Source organism: Gymnodraco acuticeps, unplaced genomic scaffold (genome assembly GCF_902827175.1).
Source record: "Gymnodraco acuticeps unplaced genomic scaffold, fGymAcu1.1, whole genome shotgun sequence".
NCBI lineage: Eukaryota > Metazoa > Chordata > Actinopteri > Perciformes > Bathydraconidae > Gymnodraco > Gymnodraco acuticeps.
This window is the reverse complement of record NW_022990014.1, coordinates 3,003,863-3,018,323: the sequence shown is the minus strand read 5'-3', so window position 1 is coordinate 3,018,323 and position 14,461 is coordinate 3,003,863. Positions and strand designations below refer to the sequence as shown.

General features: G+C 39.9%; 1 protein-coding gene across 1 annotated transcript in view; it reads right to left on the bottom strand.

Moving 5' to 3' along the window:
• The window catches only part of klf7b (Kruppel-like factor 7b), a 60,368-nt gene that overhangs the window by 13,856 nt on the left and 32,051 nt on the right, over window positions 1-14,461 (bottom strand). The window contains exon 2 of the mRNA XM_034213390.1: window positions 7,167-7,812. Within this exon, the coding sequence (XP_034069281.1) occupies window positions 7,167-7,812 (646 nt within the window). The remainder of the gene's footprint in view (window positions 1-7,166; window positions 7,813-14,461) is intronic.

Genomic DNA, 14,461 nt, shown 5'->3' with positions numbered 1-14,461 from the left:
AAACACCAAATAAGACTCACTTTGGAGGATAAGGATGGACTTAGAGGAAAGAGCTTTGGGATCTGACTGGAGAAAGTGTTTATGCAGCCAAACAGTACATGCTGTATTGGCACTATAAGCATGACCAGGACAAGTACATTGAACCTGTTAGGATGGACTATCAATAGAGTCCAACTAACACTGGATATTTAAGTCCAACATCAAATCAAATCAAGTTTTATTTATAGCACATTTATAAACGATTTTTGGTCGAGCCAAAGTGCTGTACATATAATAAAAATAGCCTACAGTAGAGACACTTTACAGCTAATACAACAGCACAGTTTGTTCAGAATATCAGTAGGCCTATGAGAAAAACGACACCCTCTATCCTTAGTCCCAATACTCCATCTCAATACTTGAGAATCATAAAGAGTGGTTCCTATTCTCTCTTTTTTGGCTGAACCAGATCGGATATGTCTGAGCTAGAAATGTACACTTGAAAAATGAACCATACTGTTGATACTGTGGGTAACTTAAGTCTAGTCAATATCATTTGAGAGCCACACATTCATACTTTGCTGTTACTCAAACATGTATTTCTACCAGACTGATTGGCCTGCTGATGTTTTCGGTTGGGCTCTAATGGTCTAATGGATTTAATCGGTATTTCTCTACTTCTGTTATTTCTAATTCACCTCAATAAAGGCCTTTAAAAGACATGAATTAAGACAAGAGCCACTTAGACTGCCACACTTTTTTCCCGGTACATTTAAAGTAAAGAATTGGCAAGCTACCCAACTGAGAAGGTACAACAGTAATGCCCCCAATTCTCTAGTAGAGCTTTAAAGCAGATTTTCGTCTAGTTCTGTAACGAACTAAAAATCCTCCATGTTGAGTATTCAGCAGCAGTATCTGAATGTGTGAATCCTCCTACTCACTCCTCAGAGGCTCAGGACTGAATACAGGACCAATATTTTCAACATACAATAGCAAACCACTTGGCAGCTTATCCTGTTTGAGAAAAGCTACACTCTCAACCTGCCTGTGTGTGTCAGTGTGTGTGATATGGGGTATGAGTGGGGGCGCAGGTGCCAGACAGGCGGCCGTTTCACACTCGTCTTCAGTAATTGGCCACAGAACCCCATCTTCCTTCAATAGGACCCCCCTCAAACATTCACACATACATGCTATAACACACACATACATGCTATAACACACACACACACACACACACACACACACACACACACACACACACACACACACACACACACACACACACACACACACACACACACACACAGACACACACACACACACACACACACACACACACACACACACACACACACACCACACACACACACACACACACACACACACACACACACACACACACATACACACACAGTTGGAGGAATGAAGCAAGGCCAGCTCAGACCTGACGCCACAGCAACCATGACGCCAGCCAATTATAGCACGGCAAGGCAAGGATGCGTGATAAAGTCACCTAGCAACTGAGAGAAAGAGAGAAGGGTGGTGGGGGTGGGCGAGAATGTGTGTGTGTGTGAGAGAGAGAGAGAGAGAGAGAGAGAGAGAGAGAGAGAGAGAGAGAGAGAGAGAGAGAGAGAGAGATTAACAGGCATGGACAATCAGCCAGGCACCAACCAATTATGGAGGAGTGTGATGCAGTTGCTTGGCAACCCAAAGTGAATGAGCAAGTGGGAGAGAGTGAGAGAGAGCAGGTTGGAGGTTGGTTTAGTAGAGGGGTGTGTGGAGGTTTATATGTGAGTGGAGGTCTTGGGTTAGCAGGGTTTTTCCTCAATCCTCATGAGGCTGTGGCACCTGCTGAGGGGGGGGGGGTCAGGTTTCAGGAAGTCAACCTCTAGCTGGGGTTTTTATTTTTTTGTATTTTAACCTATGAACTATATATGAAATAATTGTACAATCTTTATATAATTGTACATATAAAGCCATTTTGAAAACGATGTGTCTGATTTCAATGTTTTTGTTTTGTTCTACATCCCAAACCTGAAACTTTCTTCAGCTAAATAAACCTTTAACGTGACCAAGAAACCTGCATTAATTATTGTCAAAATGTCATTATCACTGTGAGGTAATTCAGTGCAGTCATTTAAATATGCATATAATCTAATTATTACAAAAATCAAAACCATTGTTCTTTCATGATAAAATATTACATTACATTACATTGCATTTAGCTGACGCTTTTATCCAAAGCGACTTACAATAAGTGCATTCGACCAACAAAATACAAACTTAAAGAAAACAGAATCATATAAGTACATCAGGGTTCATAGAGCTAAAAAATGTCAAGTGCTACTCAACTGGCTTTAGATAAGCCAGTCCTTTATTAGTATATAAGTGCTTTGTTAATAGTTCTATCGCTCGAAGTATACAACTCAAGCAATTTCAGCTTCAATGTTATCGTAGTGTTAATTGATTTTCAAACCATATAGAATTAAATGGAAACTGATGGCTGCCTGGTTTAATATAACGACATACACAGTAAATTATCCATGATTTGTAGGTCAAGAACTGTTAATGAACCAAAAAGCGTGCACACGTTTACTGGAGGAATACAATAAAACTGAGTGCTATATAAATCAGTCATGTTTCTCAAAAAGGTTTTCATTTTTCTTTGCAAACCCTAAATGTCAAAGAATGCTTTTAAATGTCATCCAACACTGTGACCTATCAGAGGTTTAACAGCTGCTAGGAAGTGCTTCTGGTCTTAAAAAAATGTCCAACAACTATACATCAACTAAAATCCTTTGCTGGTTTTAATTTAAATGTGGCCAATTTAATTGTTTGGAGAATGTTTCTTCAATCAAGTTCTAGCTGAGACATTTTCTAGACATGTTTTTTGTGTTCGATACAGTTTAATGTAGAAAATATGTGGTTGTAACAAAGCTGCTTTATTTTCAAATATAGAAAAGATTGATCTTTCTGTCATTTTGTACTTAAACCTATTACAACAATTGCTTTTCATGAGGAATCTTATAGTAAAAACATTTGGATTGTATTGCACCATTAACGCTATACTGGGTATTTACGTCAAAATTGTAACACACTTGATGGATGGTGAATGTCAGTTTTGTTGTTTTGGGTTTTCCTCTGTTTTGTCTGAAATGCCACTCAACTATTACACTAGCAGACAGCCTGTTTATGGAGTTGTTGGAAGGTGTATTTTTTCACAAAAGGAGCTAGGGTAGCAGATTCCAACCTGTCTCCAGTCTTAGTATTTTCCTCTTCTAAGCATGTCTCTATCTTATTCATTTGTTTTGTCTCTGATTATTTGCACATCATCATCTGACAGCAGCTCCACGCATTTGAGCTGTGATCTGCAATGTGTTGTCAAAATATTGTATCAGGTATCAGGAAAAATAACATTTGTTTAAGTACAAGACACTACTGTTACACTCCTTTAAAACGGTTCATTGTTCTGCTATCTCAGTTGCTTTATATTTTTCTAGTTGCTATATAATATTGTTTTAGCCTGCTTATTGATTATCAGGAAGATTAAATTACTATCCATCTCATGTTTAAAGAGAAAAACGTACTGCCTCGTGGTTGTATGAATCCTCCAGTCAAGTTGCCATTTAAGTCCATATCAGTCTAAAAATCCCCCGTTTATCTTTTGTGTGACGGTTGTCATAAGCAGCATATGGATCGTTATGGCTAAATCATTTTGTGGGATTTGTCAGTGACCTTGACCTTTGATTAACTTGATCTAAACAGTTCATCCTTGAGTCTAAGTGGATGTTTGAGCCACATTTGAAGTATTCCTTCAATATTTTCCTGAAATAGATAGTTGGGGCGGTGGTGGCGAAGTCGATAGGGACTTGGCTTGGCAACTGGAAGGTCACCAGTTCAAGTCCCGGCAAGACTAAGTGCTACCGAGGTGTCCCTGAGCAAGGCACCATTCTCTACACTGCTCCCCGGGCGCCGTTCAAAATGGCAGCACACTGCTCCTAACACAGGATGGGTCAAATGCAGAGAAACAATTTCCCCATGGGGATTAATAAAGTATATCAAATATAAAACGAGAATGGGACAGTCGTGAAGTCACATTGAAGAAAAATAGAATAAGTTAATTATTGAGTACAAGTGGACATTTGTGCCACATTGTACCCTCCAGGCCTTTATAAGATATCACAGACTGATACAGACTTTCAAACAAATAGAGAGAAGAAAAGTCGGGCTCCGGCTCAGAACAGACTTGGTTCTTGGAGATTTACTGAATTAATATGTACATCTATTAATGTTATAACAATCCCATTTTCCTAAACAGGAAAATAAACAAGAGCGAGAAAATAAACTTCCAATCATAGCTACAGCTCAGAAAGATTGTTTTGGATATGAACAGAGGATTATTATTACCCGCATTATGTGCAATTGCAACATGTACAGTAAACTCCTGACAGTGCTCGGTGTAATGATGTTTCTAATGGCCTCTGGTGTGAACTATGTGGCAGTAAGTGCATTGATGCTGTGCAGGCTTTCTGCAGTTGCTCCTCCCTGTAGTCTATGCTACGTTAATCCCTCCCTACATGTATGTTCAATGATTTATGGTCATAATAACCCAAAAAGAGGATTAAGCTAATTAAACCACAGTGCTGCGCTTGTAGTGAACACATCGGGAGGGAATACACCGCCCCCACATTTATACCACGAGCACACACACAAAAGCACATGCAACACCCACGCACACACACACACAAGCTGTAGTGTCTCCAGGGTGTTTTTTTGTTGTCAGTGAAGGATTCTGCCTTTAAATGCCCATCGTTCGTTAGCATGACTCGACTGTAAAATAACCAGAAGATTAAAGATATTGCAGCTAGCGGCGACGCTACCACAAATCCAGCTGCTCAATTCTGGATTAGCTATACTAAAGCTCTAGCTGTGGGTTCCCCCGGCCATGCTAGGTGCTGCCCGGAAATGTAATGCTATACTTAAAGCCATGCAACGGTCGCTGGGATCATAAAAGCCTGTAACACGCTGGATTAATGATGCCAAGGTTGCCCGTATTAATACAGTAGAGGGTCTACAGGCTATGTACTGTAATCCTGACGAACAGCATGGAAACTGCTAACACTGGATGATGACAACTGGAGGCCATGAACCACTCAAGATACAGTAAATGACCCTGCTGTTGAAGCTAAAGTTGAATAATGCTAGCTTCAGGTGGTACAGGTCTACCTCCTGCTGTAGATAACTGATGGATTGAGCCTCAGTTACACAGGCTACATCATGTTCAATCCAGAGAGCATTTTGATTGGAAAACAAATCAAATAATGTATTGGAAAGTAAGGAAAATATGTGATACACTAGCACCTGTCACTTGAAGCTCTTAATGACAATCCCAAACTCCAATATGATAACCGTTAAAAAGTGAATCCAGAGAGTTTCGATTCTATGGTGTCTTGATTGATTTCGCACAACATCAAAAAAAGTCATGTTCAGTTCTCCTAAAAACACAAACTTACTTTTAAAGTCAGGTGCAGACTGTGCACTGACATAGGAAGCAGCCTCTTCATTGATTTGAATCAGACCACTGTTTTAACACAGCTGACACAGCAGGCTCTGGCGCTGCCTATGCAATATTTCTACCGTCATCAATAATGATAGTGATTATCTTTGTAACATCTCTCCAGAGATCCTTCTTAGTATTGTAAAACACTTTTTTGTGTTTTGACATCTGATTAGCTTCAAACGTATGGATCTGTTCATCAATGATATTGAGAATTAATACCACGCTTACTAACAAATCCGTCTGCATTATTTTAGTCGAAATGCAGGGCTTTTCCTGAATTTTCAAAAATCTTCTTCTGCTTGGTATACCAATGCAATATGTTCAATTTCCATGTGTTGTGAGCAATACGATCAGAGAAACACATAAGGCTGATCCTTGTCAAGTAAACCTCAGGCTGAGTTCAGGTTACTTGATGCTGTTTAAACTCAAGCAAATCACCACTTCATCAAAATTTGCAACAGTCAAATCACTCTTCACTCATGTTTCCACATCCATCCAGAGCCCTTCTCCACATGCCCACATTTTTGAGCGCTCACAGCAAACAGCCCCCGTACACATTAGCCTGGTGTGTGTTCTGTCTGAGGGTCACCGACAGGGCAGCAGTAGTTAGAAGCTAAAGCTGCATGTCTGACCCAGTTGGACACAGCTGAATTGCCAATGTCATTTACTACCAGTCTATCAATCATCAGGCAATTACTGAGACAATGCCTTTTGGCCCTGAACTACCAAGACTCATGAGGAAATTATTAAATCCAGAGGATCATATCAGAAGCAAAATAAATGGAAGAGAGGTCATAATGTGTTTTTAAAAAGTCAAATATCAGAGGTTTTCTTGATAATTTCAACAAGCACAATGCACCTTTTCTGTGATGTACATGTGTTATGATACATCCTTAATCGAAGCTTGGGCACATCATCATTCAACAATGCTATAATGATGATTTTCTTTGTGTTGGTTCTGGTTCAGCATATTGGGTTTGAAATTGAACATGAGGTTAAAATGCTGAGGGTACGCACGTTTTAGGGTAAGTAGAATAAGGTCATTATCTTCAATATTTGTTTTCAAGTCTCACAGATATCATCAGACACTTGGTATTTTCCCAGCTGACGCTCTGTCAGGCCTGCATCACAGACAGCTTTGCTTCATGTTTCAGGGCTCTGCTGCCGGTAGTCTGGTCTTCAGCGGTGACACACAGAATCAGTTTGATTGAGGTCATGTGGCTCACTTGGACAACCAAGTATATTATATGTTGCCCTGCTGCTTTGTCCTTAAATCTGGGGGACATGGGGCCAATTTCAGACCATCCTTAACGCAGATTGCACATGGTGGCAGCGTAATTTTTCAAAAATGATTAATGCTAGCAATTGGAAAAATACTTTTGAAAGCCATACTGGTTTCTTGAATTGGTTGCTGACTGACACATTCAATCAAAAGGGTCTGCTGAATACAAAGGGCTAAAAATCCTGCAATCCTCCCTCAATATCAAAGTGAATTTGTCAAATGTTTGCTTAATGTCAGCACTGGAACCTCATAATCATCTTTTCATTTCAAATCCAACGTGATGGACTCCACAGCTGAAATGATGATTATAGAGTACACTGAAGGTAATTGTAATGGAGGTCTTACCTGTGTGAGTCCTCTGATGTGCCTTCAGATGGGAGCTCTTGGTGTAAACCTTCCTGCAGCCATTAAACTGGCACCGGTGGACTCTCTTCTTGTTCTCTGGTATGTCTCCTCCCAGACTTCCTCCTCCTCCCTGCTCTCCGTCGCTGAGGGCTCCTCCTCGGCTCGGCGGCGATGGTAACGCTCGTGCTGCCACCAGTTTAGCTGCTCCTAACCCTACCTTCTTCGCCACAAATTTGAGCGTTAGTGTGCCGTCTGCCGTCGCAGTCAGTGTTTGTGTGGGTTTGACGAGGTGGCGACCGAGCTCTGGTGACGAAGGCGGTGTTAGGGAGGTCACCGCGGCGCTGAGCTGTGCGGCACTGACTCCTGCCAGGACTTGGTCCTTCGGTGAGAGGGTTTCAGTTCCTGCCTCGCCTTGGGTCTTGCTGGCCACGTGGAGGATTTTGGCCTGGACCTTGGGAAGGGTTAACAGGAGAGGGGGCGGGCTGGGCTGGTCTGGGAGGCTGGGGAGGAGCGGGTCCATCAGCTCCTCGTCGCTGTCCCCACCCTGCATGAAGTTCGGCATTAAGAGACAGTCCAGCTCCTCGTCGAAGATCTCCGAGAGCCGCTTGGGCTCCGTCTGTAGATATCGCTCCAACTCTAGACATGTCTGCAAGATAAGGAAGCACATAGAGACAAGAGTCAGACATAAATACACTTCACACCTGGTGGTTCAGTGTTTATGTTTTCCAACTCACACAATCTCACAGGAGGCTGTATTATGACTATTTAAATGGCCTTTGGTCACAAGTGAGGTAAATAGCTCAATATTAGCTATCTGACGACTGGTTGACAACTGATATACAATCTTTTGGTTAAACAGGACTTCAGTCTTCTAATACAATCATGTCAACTGTTAACTTCTAAAGCCTCACCGCAACTTCAACCCCATTTCGTTTTGGCCTCGTTTTCTGCTATTTTCTATAGTTCTCCGATATCAGTACACCTTTATTCTGTATGTACAAACTAATATGTGGGATGATTTGTTATTATTACTGCTCAGATTCTCAGATTTTCATTTGCAAAGAAGGTCATGTTATTAAACTTCACACTGTAAGTTTAACACTGTACACATCACTCTTCTATCATTCCTCTTTGTATGACTTTGAATGACTTTCCAGGGTTTCTGATTGTAGCTGTTTGCTTCTCAAACAAGTCATAGTCACCCATAGACCAGAAAAAAGACAACGGTCATGATTAAAAAATGTCAAATGTTTGAGAGAACTGGCACAAAAAAAGCAATCCCCATGTCAAAGTCTCACGTCTTGTTTGTTCAAACGTCTATATGTATCTAAATTGGTATATGCTTAAACAAATCAACAATAAAGTGAGTTCTGATATCAGTGTATTCAGGTGTTTTCTCCAGACTGCAGCCTCTTCAGAGCTGTTTACTCTATTTAAATTCAAATACCCGCTGCAGGCTTTATATTTCTCTGCAGCTGTTGACCATGTCACCTGGCACATGGCAGTCCTATGAGAGGAGGGATTTAGTCCGTGATTGATTGCTGCTGCCTGAACAAGCTCTCCGGAGCCCTGAACTGTGGAGGCCTTGCCTGTGTCCCGCTGCTCACCCAAATCAACCAGCCATAGAAGTTATATCACAAGATAGCGCAAGGAAGGAGAGCACAACGACGAAGGAAAAGTCAAACAAGGTAACCAAGGGGAAGAAGAGGAAAGAGAAACAAGGGAAAATAAGCAGGTATTTCCATAATTGTTTATTCAACCTTTATCCAGAGAAAACAGATACATCTGTGCAGCTACAATTCCAGATGTTGGCAGCAGAGCAGCATCTACACAGTGAGAGGCTTCAGTGTCTTGGTCAAGGGCACTGCCACACTACCTCAAAGGATTTGAGCCAGAAACCTTAAGTTCACTAACCTACTTTTCTGACCTAGAGGCTACACCTTTCCTCTCAAAACTTGTTATGTCTTCCGTAATTCCTGCCCTCTTCCTGAACTACCAACAGACCTTTGAGGTACACAGAACTGTTTGTTAGATCCAGCTCCAGCTTTGATCTCTCACATCTGCAACACTTGTCTTTTTCGGATACCAGTCCTCCCTCTCACACAGGGAAAGTAAGACATGTATCTGTTATAGCTGATCATAATAAACAGATACACAATAACAGCTGTTTGATATAAAATGTTAACTGCAATCAGCCTTATTAAATGCTACAATGTGAGCAACTATGTGATAGTTTAGAAGGTTTTACAAAGAAAACAGATGCAAACCAGATGGTGGGATATCAGATATCAGAGCAGCAGTGTTAGTTATATTCACAGAATGAATCATTAAACACACAACTATATATCTATAAGCTGTAGTTAAATACATGGTTAACTCCAATTTCCAACATATTTTCCTTGATGTAATTGCATCCTTCAATGAAGATGCTGACCGATGTTCCCATAAAGAGGGTTGAATTAAATTGCATAAAACATTTCTAAACCATCATCTGCTTCCTATTCCCTAAAGAAATACCTGGTGGATTTTTTTATGTGTGGATACACTTGAGTGTTCCCATAATGAACACTAGTTTATGAACTGAAAAGACATCTTCTCCAAACCTCATTAACACGACCAACTGTCATACGTAAAGTCTGACCTTGAAATGCCATTACTAAACAAATTAAACCGGATACAGAGTGCAGCTGCATGATTCTTCCTGTGACTTTTCCTGATCAAAGCTTAGATTCCAGTTGTCTGGCAAAAGCTGTCAACAAAAATATGCAGCTGACCCAACAAGTGGCCAACAGGATAATTCACAGTACAGAGCACCATTGAACACTTTGGGAAGATAATTGACGTGATTTTACAACCACATTTCCGACAGCTGTGCTACTTCGGAGATAGAAACAACTAAATGACCTCAAAATATGAATGTCACTGCTCTGCGGCTACACAAGGTAGCACTCTGAAGCATAGTGAATCAGTCAAATTAAAAGTGTAGTTGTTCCAGCTCAGAGACACAGTAGTATACTCTTCAAGATAACTGTCATTATACTACCGAACAATCTCAAAAATGAAAGAGCATCCAAAACTTAAATGATTTTGATTTTCTTGGTTTTAAATTACATTTCAGTTTAAAATGAATACCAGGAAGAGAGTCAAGGGAAAACCCTATAACAGAGTAGAAACACTGAAGAGTTCATAGCAATCCCGTCTGAGTTTTTGTGATGCTTTGTTTTTCTCAGGACAGAGAGGGAAAAAGACAGCAGGCCCAGTCCACAGCTCTGTAAATGTCCACTCAGCTATTTTTTCAAGCTACCTGGCTCGAGCACTATCCTGCAGCATACACTGTATCTGCTTGAAATTGAATTAATTTTCTTCTGTGTGGCCAAAGGCTTTTGGCAGCTGAGGGTTCTCATCCTGATCCTTTGGCTCCTTCCACATCAGAGCAAATTAGAGCCAGTATAGAAATGTTGTATTTTTCCTTAGCAGCAGCTGGTTGACTTGGTTCATTCAGAGCAGCCAGCGCTGGAGCTTTGCTTCTGCTCAGCCTCAGTGACGAGACAGGCAAACCAACACATTTGGTCTGAACATCTGTTGAGTGGTGATAAGATGAACTACCCTTTCCCTCCTTTAGTCCCTTTCTTCTTCCCTTTAAAAGAATGTCTTTTTTCCTAAGGATGCTAGTTTGCATATGAATACAAATCTAAGATATCTCTTTGGGGGGGTTACACTGCTTCATAAGGAAACTTGAAAATGAGAAGCAAACATGTACAGAAGCAGAGATGACGCCAAGTAACAATGTCTTTACAGAGCGGATAGTGCTGTGAGGAAAACCTTCGGGTGTGCTTTTTGTCCAGATTGCTGCTTTGATGTGTTAGCATTCATATTCCTTTGAGTAATTGTGTGTAACACAATATCTAGTCAAGCGTGCTAAAGGAGGTTATTATATCTCTGTTTAAATTAGATCAGTCACTGCTAATGCATCTATAAACCAATAATGGAGATAATCAGACATCAGGATATCTGCAGAATAACTTAAACAGCTTTATTTTACCAGAGCTGCAAGTCTTTGATCATTCATTGCGATATTTTAAAGTACATTTATCTGCAGAATCGACTAAAGAACAGTCCCAGGGCTATTGCAAACCCAACAGAACAAACACACATGGTTTAATCAGCTACAAATCATAAAGGAAATCAAATCAAAGTTCTCATTTAATTTTGTTGTATAATGTGGATACAGATGTAAATCTCCAGCTAATCGTTATTAAAACTAGTTTTTGTTCCCAATCAGTGGTTCAGAATATACATTTAACTAAAACACTAACTTACAAAAAAAAACAATAGTTAGAGCATGCATACTCATTCTTGCCCTTAAAATAAACTACACTTAAGGCTCACTTGCTTTGTCTTATTCCATACAAACACAGACACCAGTTATATGATATTACTGGTTAATTGTTGACATTTGTGAGATATAACTAATATCTCACAAATGTCAACTATCTTTCCTTTAAAAGTGGACCATATATGTACATCTGGGTAGGGCTGCTCAATTAATCGTATTTTAATCGCGATTACGATCATGGCTTGAAACGATTACGAAAACAACGTAATCGAAATAAAACGATTATTTTCTAATTATTATTATTACTTTTTTTTTTTTTTTTTTGGTTTTTCAGTTGAATTATACTTAAAGTTCAGGGTATTCAACTGTTAAAAACATACTGTTCGCATTTTTTTTCTTCAATAAATGGATGTTTTCAATGTCAATGAATAATCGCATTGAATAATCGCAATTACAATTATTGACCCAAATAATCGAGATTATGATTTTTTCCATAATCGAGCAGCCCTACATCTGGGTAACTTGGCCATCTGGCTGACACAGCTACAAGATACTCTGAGAATGTAAAGGTCACCCCGAGGAGTACTATGATATATAGTTGAAGCAGTTCTTGCCCTGAATTTAGGGTTTCGCGAGATTACATTTTTATCTTGAATGATTTGTTCTGTTGCTGCGCGCACAACACAAGAAACATATTTATGGAGATGAATGTGGAGTAATAAATCTTTATTTCTTCTATCTAAACTATTCCAGTCCTTGTACTTTCCCGGCTCAATGGAGTAATACATTGTACTGTATGTGTTATATAGATTATTCATCATCATGGATATCGGCTCTCTTTGATACCGTAAACTCAGCCTCTGTTGGTGTTTCTGACGGCACAATGAACCATTGTTTTCACTTGGACTAGAAATCTAAAATAGAAAGGTCTGTGTGTCTCCTGGCGGGGGCTGGACTGATGCTGAGGATTGTTGGAGGTGGGCGGGGGGGACAGAGGGTAGAGAGAGCCTGAGGCTGTGGAAGAGGAACGAGCGGCAATCAAACCCACGACTGGCAGTGAACGCATCGCCTCTGACATCGCATGTATGACCTTCTCCTGCGTCTGCTTCTCCTACACACCATGAATATCAGGTAACAATGACATGTATGGCCTGCAGCGTGAGTGTGTGTGTGTGTCAGTTGGCTAACAGCTCAGACTGATAGCATGTGTAGGGCTCACCTCCTGTCCCCCTGTTCAGTCCCACACCATATGTAGAAAGGTCACAGCGAAAAACACAAACACACACACATACAAATACACACACACAGAGGGCCAGTTACACTCAATCCCATAAATAACCATAGTAATAATTTACTCTGCTTCTTGACTTTCTTCTACAACTCCTCAACGCTTGATTATTCACAAACTCTACTTAAAACATCATTAAAAACAAATAAATAATCTTGACCACCAACAGAAAACTAGAGGTATAAGTTAGTAAATACAACACTTTTACGAAAGAAGTCGACTAGAGGCTGAAGTTAGGGGTAAGAACTCTATAAAACTAAGAAATTATGAATAAATAACTAATACTATATTCAATCTTTGGAAAGATGGGACGGGAAAACCTCCTGGTATTCCAACTTTTAAATACAATTAGACTTTATTTGAAGATTTGTAGTTGTTGCCAGGCTTGTACATTGAGACTTAATTAGCTGCTTTTATCAAAAGATTTGTTCACTAACAAGCAAACCCACAAATACTGCATTCACTTTTAATTAGCGGAATTAACTGTATTCCTGTTAACAATAGATTTCAACTGGGTTTAACTGTCGCAGTATGTTGACATTTCTGTAGCTGCTAGAAATTCCCAATTTCACCTACTTACATTTATCTCTGAGAGTCTGAAGTGAAAATGTTCTCCCATTTGGCTTTTCTTAATTACACTCTGTATTATTTGATGTGAATGTCACATGAGGTGCAGTGTTGTGTTCCTGATTGCAACGAAGAGGTGTTCAGAATATGCCAAAGCTATAATTTCACTGGCTGGCAAATCCTCCACAGCCACTGAAGATGATGGGTACTGTTGAGTACCTTTAGTATTTAATACAACACTAATTGGGGTGAAAAATAGGGGCAAAAACGATTAGAATGGCAATACTGTAAATCTAAAGCTTTAAAAGTGTGCAAAAATGTATTTTAAAATGTATGCATTTGCAGTGTAAAACCAATTTTCTCTTCCTAAATGTACTAATTTATAGGGTACTAGTGTCTATTGTTTAATCTGTGTGAGAAATCCATCATCAATAAAGGCTATTACTCTGTGTTCATATATGACAGCTCACATGTACAGAGAAAATTGGTTTCTGTAGTTGCAGTTAGAGTACTCATTTCACACAATTATCTCGACAGTGTTCATTTCATGGTTTTCAATCTTGCTTGATTTAATTATGTAACATTGTTGTAGGTCAATGTCAAACAAGGTCAAAAGCAAATGCTGTGTGTCTACTAAGGTGAAGTCAGCTGTGGTTGACCATTGCATGTCACACTTTGAAAAACATTGAAAGCTCTAAATGTCAATATGGTTACTTTATTTTTGTTTCTGTATTTGATGTGATCATCTATTCTACACATAACTGAAGATAGAAAAACAATGGATCCATTTTGTTCTTCTGCATTCTCTGTTCCCTGAATGAATGCTTCTTTCACTTTATATTTTTAACGTTTGATTTAGTATTGCGACTAAAATAGCTTCTGGTGATGTGCAGGTCCTGCCTCCGTGTGTGTGTGTGTGTGTGTGTGTGTGTGTGTGTGTGTGTGTGTGTGTGTGTGTGTGTGTGTGTGTGTGTGTGTGTGTGTGTGTGTGTGTGTGTGTGTGTGTTCTGTGCCTGCTGAGGTCCATTAATAATGAATGCAGAGAGCAGAGGGCTCTTGATGGAAGCGCTAAGAGCTTTTGACAGACAAAAGATCATCGAGGAC